This window comes from Malaclemys terrapin, chromosome 3 (genome assembly GCF_027887155.1).
Source record: "Malaclemys terrapin pileata isolate rMalTer1 chromosome 3, rMalTer1.hap1, whole genome shotgun sequence".
In the NCBI taxonomy this organism is placed as follows: Eukaryota; Metazoa; Chordata; order Testudines; family Emydidae; genus Malaclemys; species Malaclemys terrapin.
Genome location: NC_071507.1, coordinates 173259950 through 173273774, shown reverse-complemented (window position 1 = coordinate 173273774; position 13825 = coordinate 173259950). Strand labels below are relative to the sequence as shown.

General features: G+C 38.2%; 1 protein-coding gene across 2 annotated transcripts in view; it reads right to left on the bottom strand.

Moving 5' to 3' along the window:
• Positions 1 to 3138: 3138 nt before the first annotated feature.
• The window catches only part of TRAPPC12 (trafficking protein particle complex subunit 12), a 99814-nt gene continuing 89127 nt past the window's right edge, over positions 3139 to 13825 (bottom strand). For both annotated transcript variants that reach the window (XM_054022777.1, XM_054022776.1), the window contains 4 exons: positions 10725 to 10823; positions 5818 to 5918; positions 4934 to 5021; positions 3139 to 3496 (listed from right to left, as the gene is read on the bottom strand). In XM_054022777.1, coding sequence (XP_053878752.1) covers positions 3254 to 3496; positions 4934 to 5021; positions 5818 to 5918; positions 10725 to 10823 — 531 coding nt within the window. In that variant the 3' untranslated portion in view covers positions 3139 to 3253. The remainder of the gene's footprint in view (positions 3497 to 4933; positions 5022 to 5817; positions 5919 to 10724; positions 10824 to 13825) is intronic.

Here is a 13825-nt window from a genome sequence, read left to right as displayed (position 1 = left end):
CACCTTGTTGTAGTCCTTTACATTAGTGCCAAGTGAGTGTAAGATGCTACAAAATCAGAATGTTAGCCATTTACTCCTACTTTGCACTGGTACAAATTACTACAACAAAGTGCAGGGCGATGGTGAATCTGGTCCATAGTAGTTGGAGATAGCAAAGACCTATTCAGGCCTCCGAAAAGTGCAGTTAATAGTTGCACAAGAGACCATATCAGATACTAAACTGATGCTGCACTCGTTCTTAAGCAAAATGTCAAGAGAAGCTGTGTCCCACAATAATGTTATTTACACTGCATTGTAAATTGAGCTATTTAATTGGAATTGCTTTCTGCTATCTTCATGTCTACAAGGAAAATGTGTGGTAGAAATATATCCTGGTAACACAACTGTCCAGAAGAAATATTAAACATGAGAAAAGGGGATCAGGTAGGGAAGACTGTGCATATAATAAATTATACTGAAAACAGTATTCTCATGGGTTTCACTCAACATCATCTTGGGCCAGATCCTCAACTGCTGTAAACTACACTGACTTCAATTGAGAAATGACAATATACTCAAGTTGAGGATCTGCCCCATAGTCTATATATTACATCTAAAATTATAGCAATATCAAAAAGAGATATAAACTACCAATAAAGAGTCCTGTCGCACCTTATAGACTAACAGATGTATTGGAGCGTAAGTTTTGGTGGGTGAATACCCACTTCATCAGATGCATGTCACCCACAAAAACTTATGCTCCAATACATCTGTTAGTCTATAAGGTGCCACAGGACTCTTTGTTGCTTTTTACAGATCCAGACTAACACGGCTACCCCTCTGATACTAAACTACCAATAGTTTTATCTCACTGTGCTAAAATACTTGCCAAAAAACCCCTAGGTGGCTCTTAAATAAGTGTTAGCAATGATTTCTTATAATTAGTTTAACTGAATGCATGTCCTTCTTGGACTAGTTGGGTTCAGAGTCAGCTGTGGAACACTGACCTTAAACCACGGAAGTCCTATATAGATTTACTTTTTTTAAACTTTTGGAAGCATGGCTATTCATTGTATCAACATACCAATACCTTACGGGAGAAATAACAGCATTCTAGAATAATGGCCAAAACACTTAGCCATACAGCTGTTATTGTGCTGACAAAGTTTTCAAAAGTGATCAGTGATTATAGATACCTCAGTATTTGGCTGCCCAACTTGGACACCTCAAAGAGGTCTGATTTTCAGAGGTGAACACTTAGAACTTTCTGAAAATCAGGTCTCTTTAGGGTGCGCCTCAAGGTGGACATCTCAAAAAACAAAAAAACCCATCTTACTAACTACTTTTAAAAAGGTAGACCTGTACTGTTTACAAGCACTGAAATATCACAGTGGTAGGTGTAGTATAAAAACCTGACTAGAAGACATGGTGTTGAACACTGGTAGCTCAAGACTGCACATTGTCCCAGTGTAGTAATTCATGATGATCGGCTACTCCAACTGCTGCAAGAGAATCTTACTGAATCTTACTCCTGACCATTACTGTGCTTGAGCACAATGTATAGCTCTATTTGTCTTACTTAGACTGTTTTACAGATTAACAGAGTATCTGGATTGATTCTCTATCAAATAGGGATAAATTAAGGGATGGTAGTGGTTCTTTTGTTGATCCAGAGATCTCATTTGAAAGTACAGGGTTTTAAATACTGGATTAAAAAATGAAAATCAACTGTGAGTGCACAAATATGAGGAACTGAGTTTATTGGCTTTGGAGGGTGGGACATACACACTAGAAGATGCTGAAAGCAAATCTGCATTCAGGATTTAACTTTTATGATAAATGTTACTTCTACAAACAACGAGAAGTCCTTGTGGCACCTTAGAGACTAACACATTTATTTGGGCATAAGCTTTCGTGGGCTAGAACCCACTTCATCGGATGCATGAAGTGAAAAATACAGGAGCAGGTATAAATACATGATAGGATGGGGGTTGCTTTACCAAGTGTGAGGTCAGTCTAACGAGATAAACAAATTAACAGCAGGACACCAAGGGAGGAAAAATAACTTTTGAAGTGGTAAGAGAGTGGCCCATTACAGACAGTTGACAAGAAGGTGTGAGTAACAGTAGTGAGAAATTAGTATTGGGAAAATTAAGTTTGTTTTGTAATGACCCAACCACTCCCAATCTTTATTCAGGCCTAATCTGATGGTACCCAGTTTGCAAATTAATTCCAGTTCTGCAGCTTCACGTTGGAGTATGTTTTTGAAGTTTTGTTGTTGAAGAATTGCCACTCTTAGGTAGGTTATTGAGTGACCAGAGAGACTGAAGTGTTCTCCTACTGGTTTCTGAATGTTATGATTCCTGATGTCAGATTTGTGTCCATTTATTCTTTTGCATAGAGACTGTCTGGTTTGGCCAATGTACATGGCAGAGGGGCATTGCTGGCACATGATGGTATATATCACATTGGTAGATGTGCAGGTGAACCTAAACTTAATTTCCCCAATACTAATTTCTCCCTACCGTTACTCACACCTTCTTGTCAACTGTGTGTAATGGGCTACTCTTTTATCACTTCAAAAGTTATTTTTCCTCTCTTGGTATCCTGCTGTTAACTGATTTATCTAGTTAGACTGACCTCACACTTGGTAAAGCAACCCTCATCCTTTCATGTATCTATACCTGCTCCTGTATTTTTCACTTCATGCATCCGATGAAGTGGGTTCTAGCCCACGAAAGCTTATGCCCAAATAAATTTGTTAGTCTCTAAGGTGCCACAAGGACTCCTCGTTGTTTTTGCTGATACAGACTAACACAGCTAGCACTCTGAAACCTGCTACTTGTACAGACATCCTCTGGAACCCTTCGCCATGTTGAAACTTGATAATGTCATGTTTCTCCCCTAATCTCCCCGGAAGAATTTATAATAATAACCAACAATAATAACCATCAAGACAAGTCAGCTCAAACGTGTCACTCCTAAAAAAAGGAATCCATCTGAGTAAATGTGATTGTGGATACTACAGTTAGGAATAACCGTAAATAGTAACAGACCTGCAGAGATGAAACTGGCTACAGATCAGCACAAAATCCCAATAGTGACAGGCAAGGATTATTGTTCCAGACCGTGTAGATAGTGTAGTAATTCTGCCATATGTTCATAATTAAAGAGATTTTATTTCATTCATAAGAGGAACATTTACATATTAGCAAGAGTATGTACAATTTTAAAATTTAGCCTTTCATAAAAAAAATTGGTAGATGAAAACAAACTATCCTAACTTGAGACACTGAGTGTTAAAGCTATCACCCTCTTTGACAGCTACAGCCTCAAGCAGCGCTTGCTTCTTCTGCATACTGCGGGATGACTCCAATTCATACATAGTTGTCAAATTGAAAAGAACACTCTCATGTAGGTAGTGTTTAGGGTCCTGCTGAACCATTCCTTCTAACTGCCGGAGGGAATCCTTCAACTTTCCCAGATAAAGCAAACAAACAGCCGCATTGTTATTAGCCTAGAGAAAAAGATTATAAATATATATTGAGTCTGGAGTCAAACCAAATTTAATAAATCTTTACTTTTTTTTTTTGTGTATGTGCAAATAATTGCAATTGTTGAAATGTATTATTTATCCTACAATTCAATTCTTTTATCCTTGGCATTGGGAGCTTGGTTACTTTCAGTGTCTATCCCATAACAAAACTGGCTGACCTCCAACATCTGAAGTTCTAAAAGATAGAAGAATCCAAGCTGGAATTCAGATTGGTAAAGGGACTCAATAGATAATGTTAAAAGTGAGCTGAAAGTGGTTTCAGATACCACACTTGTCCTTGAATCCTCCTGCCAATTATCCTAGTTTTACACTTACATATTCCTATTTTTAAAAATGTCCTTCTCTCCCCTGCAGCTACATGAAACACAGATGCAAACAGGGGAAACTGATTTACTGAAACTGACTTAAGTCAATGGGTAGATTCACTAGCTAGGGCAGTCCAAATAAATCCCAAATGCTCATCAGGTTCCATATCCTGTTCATCAGAGCAGAATTTATTAAGTAACACAAGGTACAAAGGAGACAAAAGTAATATGAAATGCTTAGCAATGGAGACTTTCACACTTTCTGAAAGCTGGGGACATGATCCTCTTCCCTAAGTAGCTCTCGCAGGTCTCCCACAAATGAGGGTAAGCTGTCTCTATTTATAGCAGGTGGCGTTTGTAGCCTGAAGTCACATGACTCCAAGCATGTGCTCCCTGAACTTGGTTCCCTCAGTCTTAAAGGGGCCTGGGAACATGGCACTGGGGACACATGCTTATGCCCAAGGATCAGCATACTGATACATCCCTATAATCGGACAGCTGCCAAATATACAAGTAAACAAGATTTAAAAAATTGACAATTCTTCTGTAATGTCTTTCAGTGATAAGAATTTCAGGCTCTGATTTACAGCTGGCTATATATGGGCAGGCCCATGTACATGCACAGATGCAGTTGCAGGATCAGGAGCCTTTAGTGTTATTTCTAAAAATAGTAATTATTATGGGTTAAAAAAAGTGTGATTTTTCAAGCTGATGGTGTCCCTTTAATACTATCTGATGACAAATTATTTCCTCATATGTTGGCAATTGCCATTTTGTTTTCCAGTATGTACCTCTAACAAAACAAAGCCAATACATAAAAGCCCTCATAAAGCCCCCTTAACATGTAACCCATTGCAATGCATGCAGTAAACAATCAGGCTCTTCAGGTAAACTGGTCCTGCCTTCCCCTACCCATCCCTTTGTTTTTATTTGTATCTTATCTTTATGTATAGAGAAAGCTCTTTGGAGCATGGACAATATCTTATTTTTCTATAAAGTTCCAAGCACCTTTTGGGTGCTATCTAAATCTAAGGGATAAGCTATGGCAGAACCACTCAGGTGTCAATTCAATGTAGCAAATCTGGAGTCTTACCACAGCATTTGCAGGGTCAATCCTTAAAATTTCCGTGAAGGCTCTGTGAGCTTCTGCAAAGTTATTCTGACCAAGATGGAGAAATGCTCTAGAAAGTAAGTGACATGTGAGTCAGTTATCCTGAAAAACCCAAGGTGATAATACATTTCAAATGGAACTGAGACCACTTTTTATTTTCCCCTATTATAGATGTGAGAGTTTTTGACATTTGCTCTTCACAGTGTAATCGTGAGCCAGCTGTGAGACACCAATTTACAGACAAATGAAATGACACTTCAGATCACTGGCCACTTCAGATATTCTGCCACCAAACCAATGCTTTTCTATATTTGTTATTAAAATGCAGACAGTCTTCCTAAAATAATTTCTCTATGAAACTACAAGTGTTATATTTGTTTCCAGAACACACTTGTAGTATTTTACTTGTCAAAACATATTTAGCCAATATGATAAACACCAAAAACTGAGGACTCCATCATGCAATCTGATTTACTAGTGCATATCTTGGCATCCGTTTGAAGCTAACAAGTGCTGGGTCTGCACTAGCGAATCTATTTGCAGGATCAGAATCCAAAAGAGCTTCTTTGTTCCTAAAAGTATAAATTAAAAAAATAGAGTAAAATATGCAATGCTTCGAAGAATGAGAAATAACGTTGTAAAATCAACTCTTGTAACTAAAGAGTTTCAAGCCAGGATAAGATGACTACACCAAGTAATACAGATCTCATGGGTGTACATGCCATTCAGTCTCACTTTTGACAGATGTAGTTACATAAAAGAGAGCAAGAAAGAGAAAGAGATACTCTCAAGGGTACTTTAAAACTCACAATGCACATTTTGAAAAATCATATTTTTAAGTTTCATTTAGCTCTTAAATTATCTACCTGTTCATTAAAACCATAATTTGGTACTGTAGTCCATCCCATTTCTGACTCATTTTCTCAACATCTTGAAAATATTTTTCTGCTGTTTTTATATCTCCAATCTGGATGACAAAAATCACAAGAAAGTTAGGACAATGCATGAGAAAGACCCATTCAAATGATATCTTCATGGGACATCTTTCCACAAAGAACCAAAATGTGAAAACATACGAAATATTAAAGTAACTGACTTCATAATTCTACCTCTCTGATTAGTCATTATTCACTGTGAATGGACTAAAGCCATTATCAAGTCAGAGTTTTACAATTCCTCATTAAGCTCACAGAAGTGAATAACAAAAAACTACATGCAGCGTCCTCTTCCCTAAGGCGCTGGTTCTTAAACTGGGCTCAGTGGAACATTAGAATATTATGTAGTGGTGGCTTTGTCTCCTCATTTCTAGCTGCTTTGACAGGTGTCCAGGGTCTCCATTGTAAAGAAAACCCCAGAGGTTTGCAAAACTAGCTGGAAATGAGAAGACAGCAGAGCTACCTCCAATAGCTACTACACAAAAGAGGAAACAGGATCACTCTTCAAAGCCAGGAGTCGCCAATCATAAGTGAGACGGAGCATGGTAGCCAGGTAGCTTGTGGAAGACCCATTCTTCAGATGACCACACCACCTATGACCAGAGGAGACCTATTCCCCCTCCCGAGCAATCAGCCCACAGCCATAGACCAGAGAACAACCCCCCGCCACTGCTGCTACCAAGAGAAAAATACCAGGTAGAGAAGCCACTTAGAAGAGTCTCAGTGAGGTACTGAGGAAGGGGTAAAGTGGTGGATTCAGAAGTATTGGGCTAGATGATAAAGAGGGTGCGTGGGTGGAAGGAGTGATGGATTTGGGAACTGTCAGAAAACAGAACTGCATTTTTTTGGGAGGGTGGTCAAGGTCTGAAGTGAATCAAATGTCATATAGTTTTTAAGTTATGAGTGACTATTTTAGGAAATACGCTTTTCTTCTCTTTTAGCAAAAATATGGTAGTTTACAAAACTTGTTATCATGAACAATTCTTATTTCTTAACTGTATCTCAACATTCAAGTCTGAATAATATGCAATTACTATACATAAACTATTAATTCGTAAGTGCCTTTACTCCATTAAACAAATGGAAAGTATTTATCGCTTTTGCTTTTCCAGGATATTTGACATACAAGAATCAGTTTAAATTAGTCCTGGAATTTTAACCATTTAAAATTACTTCCCTGCCACTGGATTTTATTTAATTAATTTAGGAATTGCAGTCACTTTTTCTGAACTAATTTAACTATTAGGATTATTAATGCTTCCAAATTAACATGAAAACCCTCTTGTTAGTCTCAAATAATCAAACCCATGGTTAATATTCCTCCAATGTACTCTGTACTAACTGTGGTTTCTGTTAGTTTGAAAAACAGGATTATTTTTCAAAAAAAATTTTAGGGGCTATTTTTAAGTCCCCTTTGCAGAGACTGGGGTTAAAATAGTCACAGAACAACATAAAAGCACTGGTTTGTAAATTAGACAGTAATTTCACTTTTCAAGTCCTTTGATGGAGTTATTCAAATAGCAAATAAGGGTCAGCTAGCAAGCAGATTCAGAGTACTTTAGGAGCACAAAATGAAATACTGAAGACCAAACCATCTTCATTGTTTCTTCCTAACCTATCAGTCTGAATTTGTCTCTGATGTGTCTCAAGTGCTTGCTGACAACTTTACTCACATTACCTCTTAAAGCATCTCGGGGATAGACCGTGGCCTTTTCTGCTTTTCCAAATCTCTCCCCTCATTTAGTATTTATATGATGGTAGCTACTGAAGGCCTCATTCAAAATCAGGGCTCCACTGTGCTAGGTGCTCTATGAATAGATGGGAAGACATGATTCCTGCCCTAAGATGCTCATAACGAATTAAAGATAAGTGACATTTGGAAGGTGAAGGATATAGGTAACATCAAACAGAAAACACCACACACACTATTTTGTATACTTAAAAAGAAAATTAAAAACCCTTCAACTATACCTCACAGGCCCTGAAAGAATACATTCTCGTAGGCACTACAGAAGAATTGGCTCTTGTGAGAAATTTGATGTAAGAGAGGATACAAACTTGGCTTATCCTTATGCCAATGTTATGTCTCCCAAGACTCCACCCTCCACTTTCTTATTCATAGCACTTCTTCACTAGTCACATCTAGTAATTCACCATTGCGTTACTTCACACTTAGGAGTTGAATTCTACTCCCAAAATACTTTTGGTACTTTCATAAATGGGTAAAATCTGGATCATTGTGCCTCTTCTGGTTGCAATTCATGGCTAGCAGAACAGTTTGAGACTACCTGTACTTGGGAATCACTTGGCACCATTTTTCTGAGAAAGTATGAGGCTTTCAAAGAATGATCAAAAAATTCCACAATTGCCTTTTCCCTCAGTTTTTGCAAAAGGTTTTGTCTTCTTCTCATGGAGTTTGCCTGTTCTAGATTTCAAACATGCTACACAGCTGTCGCCTACACATGCTGGCTCCTAACTCCTCTTTGCTGCACCTCTCTCTCTCTCTCTCTCTCTCTCTGAGTTCACACCCCTCTTAGGGTAGGTCTACACTTACCCGATAGTTCGGCGGCAAGCAAATCGAACTTCTGGGTTCGACTTATCGTGTCTTGTCTGGATGAGATAAGTCGAACCCGGAAGTGCTCGCCGTCGACTGCGGTACTCCAGCTCGGCGAGAGGAGTACGCGAAGTCGACGGGGCAGCCTGCCTGCCGCGTCTGGACCGAGGTAAGTTCGAACTAAGGTACTTCGAACTTCAGCTACGTTATTCACGTAGCTGAAGTGGCATACCTTAGGTCAAATTGGGGGGGTTAGTGTAGACCTGCCCTTAGTTTTGTTTAGGGGGGAGGGATAGCTCAGTGGTTTGAGCATTGACCTGCTAAACCCAGGGTTGTGAGTTCAATCCTTGAAGAGGCCACTTACGGATCTGGGGCAAAATCAGTACTTGGTCCTGCTAGTGAAGGCAGGGGGCTGGACTCGATGACCTTTCAAGGTCCCTTTCAGTTCTAGGAGATAGGATATCTCCATTAATTTAAAATGCTCAGTGACAACTTCTTTTGACATCAAATTCCTATATCAGGTGCTTAGCACTCTCCAGATGGAATTTGTTGCTATTAAATTTCAGTCCAGTCTACCCTCTCTCAATGAGGTTTTATACTTATTTTCATAAACACGCAATCTGAATTCTTCTTTTATTCTTATATTTAAAACTACCAAATAAAAACAGGAGTTATTGCCAAGCAATAAAGACATTTTCCCTGATGCACCAGGCCAAAGAACTATTTGCATTTAGAAGGGGTGTTTTCATTAGCTATTGTCCAGGGTTATGTAAGCAAGCCAACAGGCACCTCATGCTTTATTTTCCATTCTGCTATGCTATGAGGAAAGGTCCAGTTCTGGCAGTAAAACCACTAATTCAAATAATCCCATGTCATAGCCAACAACCAAGGAGGATGACAACTTGACAGGATTCCCTTCAGAGCCTGTTAACACCACTTTTTAAATTGGATGGACAGACTGCTCTTCAGAGACATGGGGCAGTCTACGCCCACTCTGTCGAGGTTGAGTGTGTTAATGTAGTCACTGATGTATCAGAGAGAAAGACTCCAGGAGCAGGAAGTGATCTCTGCTTTGTCACATGACAGTGCCAAGTAAATCAACCAGGCTGGCTGATTGATTTTTCTATTATGACCCAGAATTATCAATTATGTGAATTTTGAGTAGCTTTATTCATAGTTATACCTTTCTTTAACGCACATAATTAGTAGAAGTTATCTATTTAGGTAATAATTAATGTACTTTTATATTTCTCAATTTTATAGGAATTTCACTTTAACGTTCAGATCAATTCTGATTCAAAATAAAACCTTCAACCACCACCACATTTCTACTGAATGATCAACTACGTTGAAATAAAATCCTTGCTAGAAATATTGAAAATTCCATAATTGGATTTGTTTGAATGACAACTTATATGATTTCAAATGAACAATAATAATGGAATTATCTTTCATCCAAGTAAAAAGAAACCCCAAATAGAATAGTTTAATTTTCTAGCCTTAGCACCACAGACAAGAAGAAAGTTTATAAATAATTATATCATTTAAGCACTTATATTTTCTTTATTAATAAAAGAGAAAGTCTGAAGTGTTAACATTAGGGAATGTTACAAACCAATTCTTTATGGATTTGTGGGATACAAAATAGGACTTACATTTTCATCTGATTACTATGTAGCATAGTAATAAGAGATCATTTTTTGAAAAACAATGTAATATTCCAACAGTATTTAATAGATGTCATCTACACAGCCATATGCATACTCTTTGTACACATGAAACCCTGCTAGCTTTTCTCTCCACAATGGAAATAAAGCCCTGGCAAAAGGAAGGTGAGGAAATTCTCACATGGCTTTTGGATTAAGCTGTTTAGGGAGCAGTTTGATTAAACACCAGAAGTCTGTATGTGTTTGAAGAAGAGGGAAATTAGATTTGGGGTGAAATCCTGGCCCCATTAAAGTCTGTGGGAGTTTTGCTATAGACTCTAGTGGGATCAGGATCTCACCCTTTGAACGGATATAATTATTAGGTATAATTTCCATAGCGTCATCTTTGTTAGATAATGTAATTAAGTTTGATTCACCACTGTAAATACTTTAAATTTTCTAATCTAGTCAAATGTTTCATGGTAGAAACTCTGTTTTATCTTATTTTAAAGCCTCTTCTACATTTGGGTTGCCTTAAATATGCCTAATGAGAATAACAACAGAGTTTTAAAAACAGCAATTACTCATTACATTACTGTCAACAACATTACTTCGCATATTCAGAGTAACATACATACCTGAAGAAAAATCCTTCCAATTCCACTCAACAGCTGAGGTTCCTGTTCTGGGTAATATTTGATGACTGTGTGATATGCATCTACAGCAAGCACATAGTCCTAAGGGGGAAAAAAAGCACATGACTAGATTTTTAAGCTCAGCATTCACTCATTATTTTAGGTACGCTGTTTTTAAAAAATGTGCGAGCAGTAAACAAACAGGTACAGAATTAAAATAATTGCAAATGTTTAAGGTTAATGGAATTTCCTTGCAACATGGTAGTGCTAGCTGCTGGCTATTCTAACCCTCTGACTATTCAGTTCTATTGGAAATGTACACTATAGCCAGAGATAAAGTGGCAGATTTTTCCTTACATTTTCCCCCACAACTGGATCACGTCTCTCCCCAGCAAAATTACCAACAGAACCTGACCATTTACTCTTCAGCTTCCAATAATGTTTTAGGGTGGCATTTTCAAAAGCACCCAAGTGAGTTAAGAGCACAAGTGCCATTTAGTCTAAATCAATGACGATTATGCACCCAAGTGACTCAGGCACTTCTGAAAATTCTATGTGTAAATTGTAATACAAGGACTTCTAGTGCGATGCTCAGAATCAAAACCATATCAGAGCTCTTTCCAGGCTGTATACAAGCATCTTAAGATAGCTGGCATACACTCTGTCTAGTAGCCTATCATTTTGTTTTGTTTTGCCTCTTGAAGGTGCTCTAAACTCTGCAAGTTTTAATGCTGAAAAGCAACAGGGGTCGACTTTCCCCCATAACTTACTTGGAAAAAATGCCGCAGGCATTTCTTCTGCCTTCTCCTCTGCTCCATAACTGAAGGGACATTTGTTATGTTTTCTTAAGGCTATATTTAAAATGACTAAGCCCTTCCTATTTCTGACCCGGATCACCACCTGTAATAATCCAATTTTGCAGTAACAAAAATCAAAGAGCTCTTCAATTGCAAACAATTTGCAAACTGTGACTATAATTAATTAACAATGATAAATGTATAATATTTAATAACTGACATATTTAGAGCTCTTGTTGTCACTCTGATGCACCATGTCATACTAAATGTTACTATATCAATATTGTCTACCCCAGAAGTTCAAAAATCCAACAGACTGACCCTAAAAAAGTCAGGTGGTTTTATTTGGTCTGCCCTCTTTTGAACTCCCCCTTCCATCAATGTGTGGGTGATATTTACACTGTTCAGAACTCTCACAAATGTTAAAACTCGAGTGAGCACATGTGGATACAGGTTAACACTATTCAAGTGCTGCTAGACTGCCTTCCCACAATTCTTCCCCCATCTCCAATATCCAGATAGGGCAGAAAAGTTCTCCCACAAATCAATGGGAAATAGTTCACAGAGCAGTTCAACTTATTGCAGTGCTAAGAATCATGGGATGTGTACCCAGAAGTCTTTGTGCCCCATATGAGTGAATGCAGCCACTTGAATATTATTTTGCATTGTGGATGCTCCACCTTGAGCTATGCTAACTTCAGAGGAATAACTAACTTGAGTTAACTCTTCAGTGAAGAGACAAAGCAGTCTGTCACTTCATATGTCTAAAGGGACAATTACACGTGACCAGTTACACATAATAAAAACGCAACAGTAAAACAAATGGGATGTTATACTAATTCACTTTTAAATGCGATGTTTTACAACATAAAATAATTCCAATAATTACTCTGCGGTCATTACTCTAACTTTTATACATATATATAGTTTTTCACCCCACATGGGTACGAGCAGGGTTGGAAACCACAATCGTCAGATCCAAAGCATAGACCTCCTCCACTTCAGCTAAGAGAGTAAGTGGTAGGAGGAAAGCATGCTGTTATGTGTATGAGGACTAGCCCATATAGGGAGACACCACACACACAGTTAGTGGGTTACAGAAATGGAAGGCTGGACACCAGGGTAACTGGTTTGTATTCCTGGTTCTGGGAGCAGACTGTGGCGTAGCGGTTACAGAGAGCATAACCTAATGAAACAATGCCCCTGCTTGGGACATATGTAGGGTTATTCTGGGTGTAAAAGGGTGAGTTGCTAACATTTCAGCTAAAGAACCACACCTCTTTGCATGAATGCAGTAGCAGTCTCATTAATCTGTGTGGTTTACCCACTACACTATGGCACAGAGCCACACTGCACTAGTGTTAGTTACACAAGCATCTGATCTGACAGGTTCCTTCTGGAAGACTATGTTGCAAAATGGATAAACTTAGCTCTGTTATATTAGAGAACTGTGTTTCATTGTCAGCTCTGCCTGAAGTGGGCTTGTGTAAGCTCTCAGTTATCGGTGCAAATTGTGAAGGACAGTTACCCTCCCATATGATATGAAATCTTGGCTTATAATAAGGGTTGAGAAGGGTATAGAAACGTTAACAGCAGTCACTGGAAGCGTTAGGACTAGAACTCATAATCTTGGGGCTTAAAAGGTTCATGCACCTTCCACTAAACTATAAAACGTTAAGTAGGGAGTTCTCTCTCTCACACATTGCTTCCTAAAAAAAAAATATCACATGAAGGCTAAAGATTTTTGCATCATCATGAGAATGCCTGCAGAATAATTAAAGCAAGAGAGGACAATTTATGCTGTCTCTGTCTTTTAAATCAGAACAGAATCCAAATCAGAAGAGAGTCCTTAAACATCAGAGTCTTGTGTCACTAGTATAGATTGCTGTCTTCCCTTCCTCCTCCACATCGTTTTAATTGCAGTAGACCCAGATACCCCCCCCCCCCCGGCAAAAAAAAATCTCTTCTGGTTTTGGTTCTACTAGCAGCAAGCTATCCAAAAGTGGGTACAATTCTGAATAAATATGTTCTTATGTTCTTTATATGTTTTAAAATATAGCACTTGCTTTTAATTAGAGTGCATCTATATTATACACAGGGATGTTATTTAAGAGTTTATTTTTCAGTGAGTTAACAAATTTGGTAAGACTGCAAAAGTTTGGGATGGAACTTTTTAAAAGTTAAAATGTTTCAGGTTGAATTAGTAAAAATGCAATACAGTTTTTTTTTTTTTTTTGCAATCAATCAGATTGCTGAAAGGAGGTAATACACAGCATCAGTTGGATCTGGAATGAATGCTCCCTCATG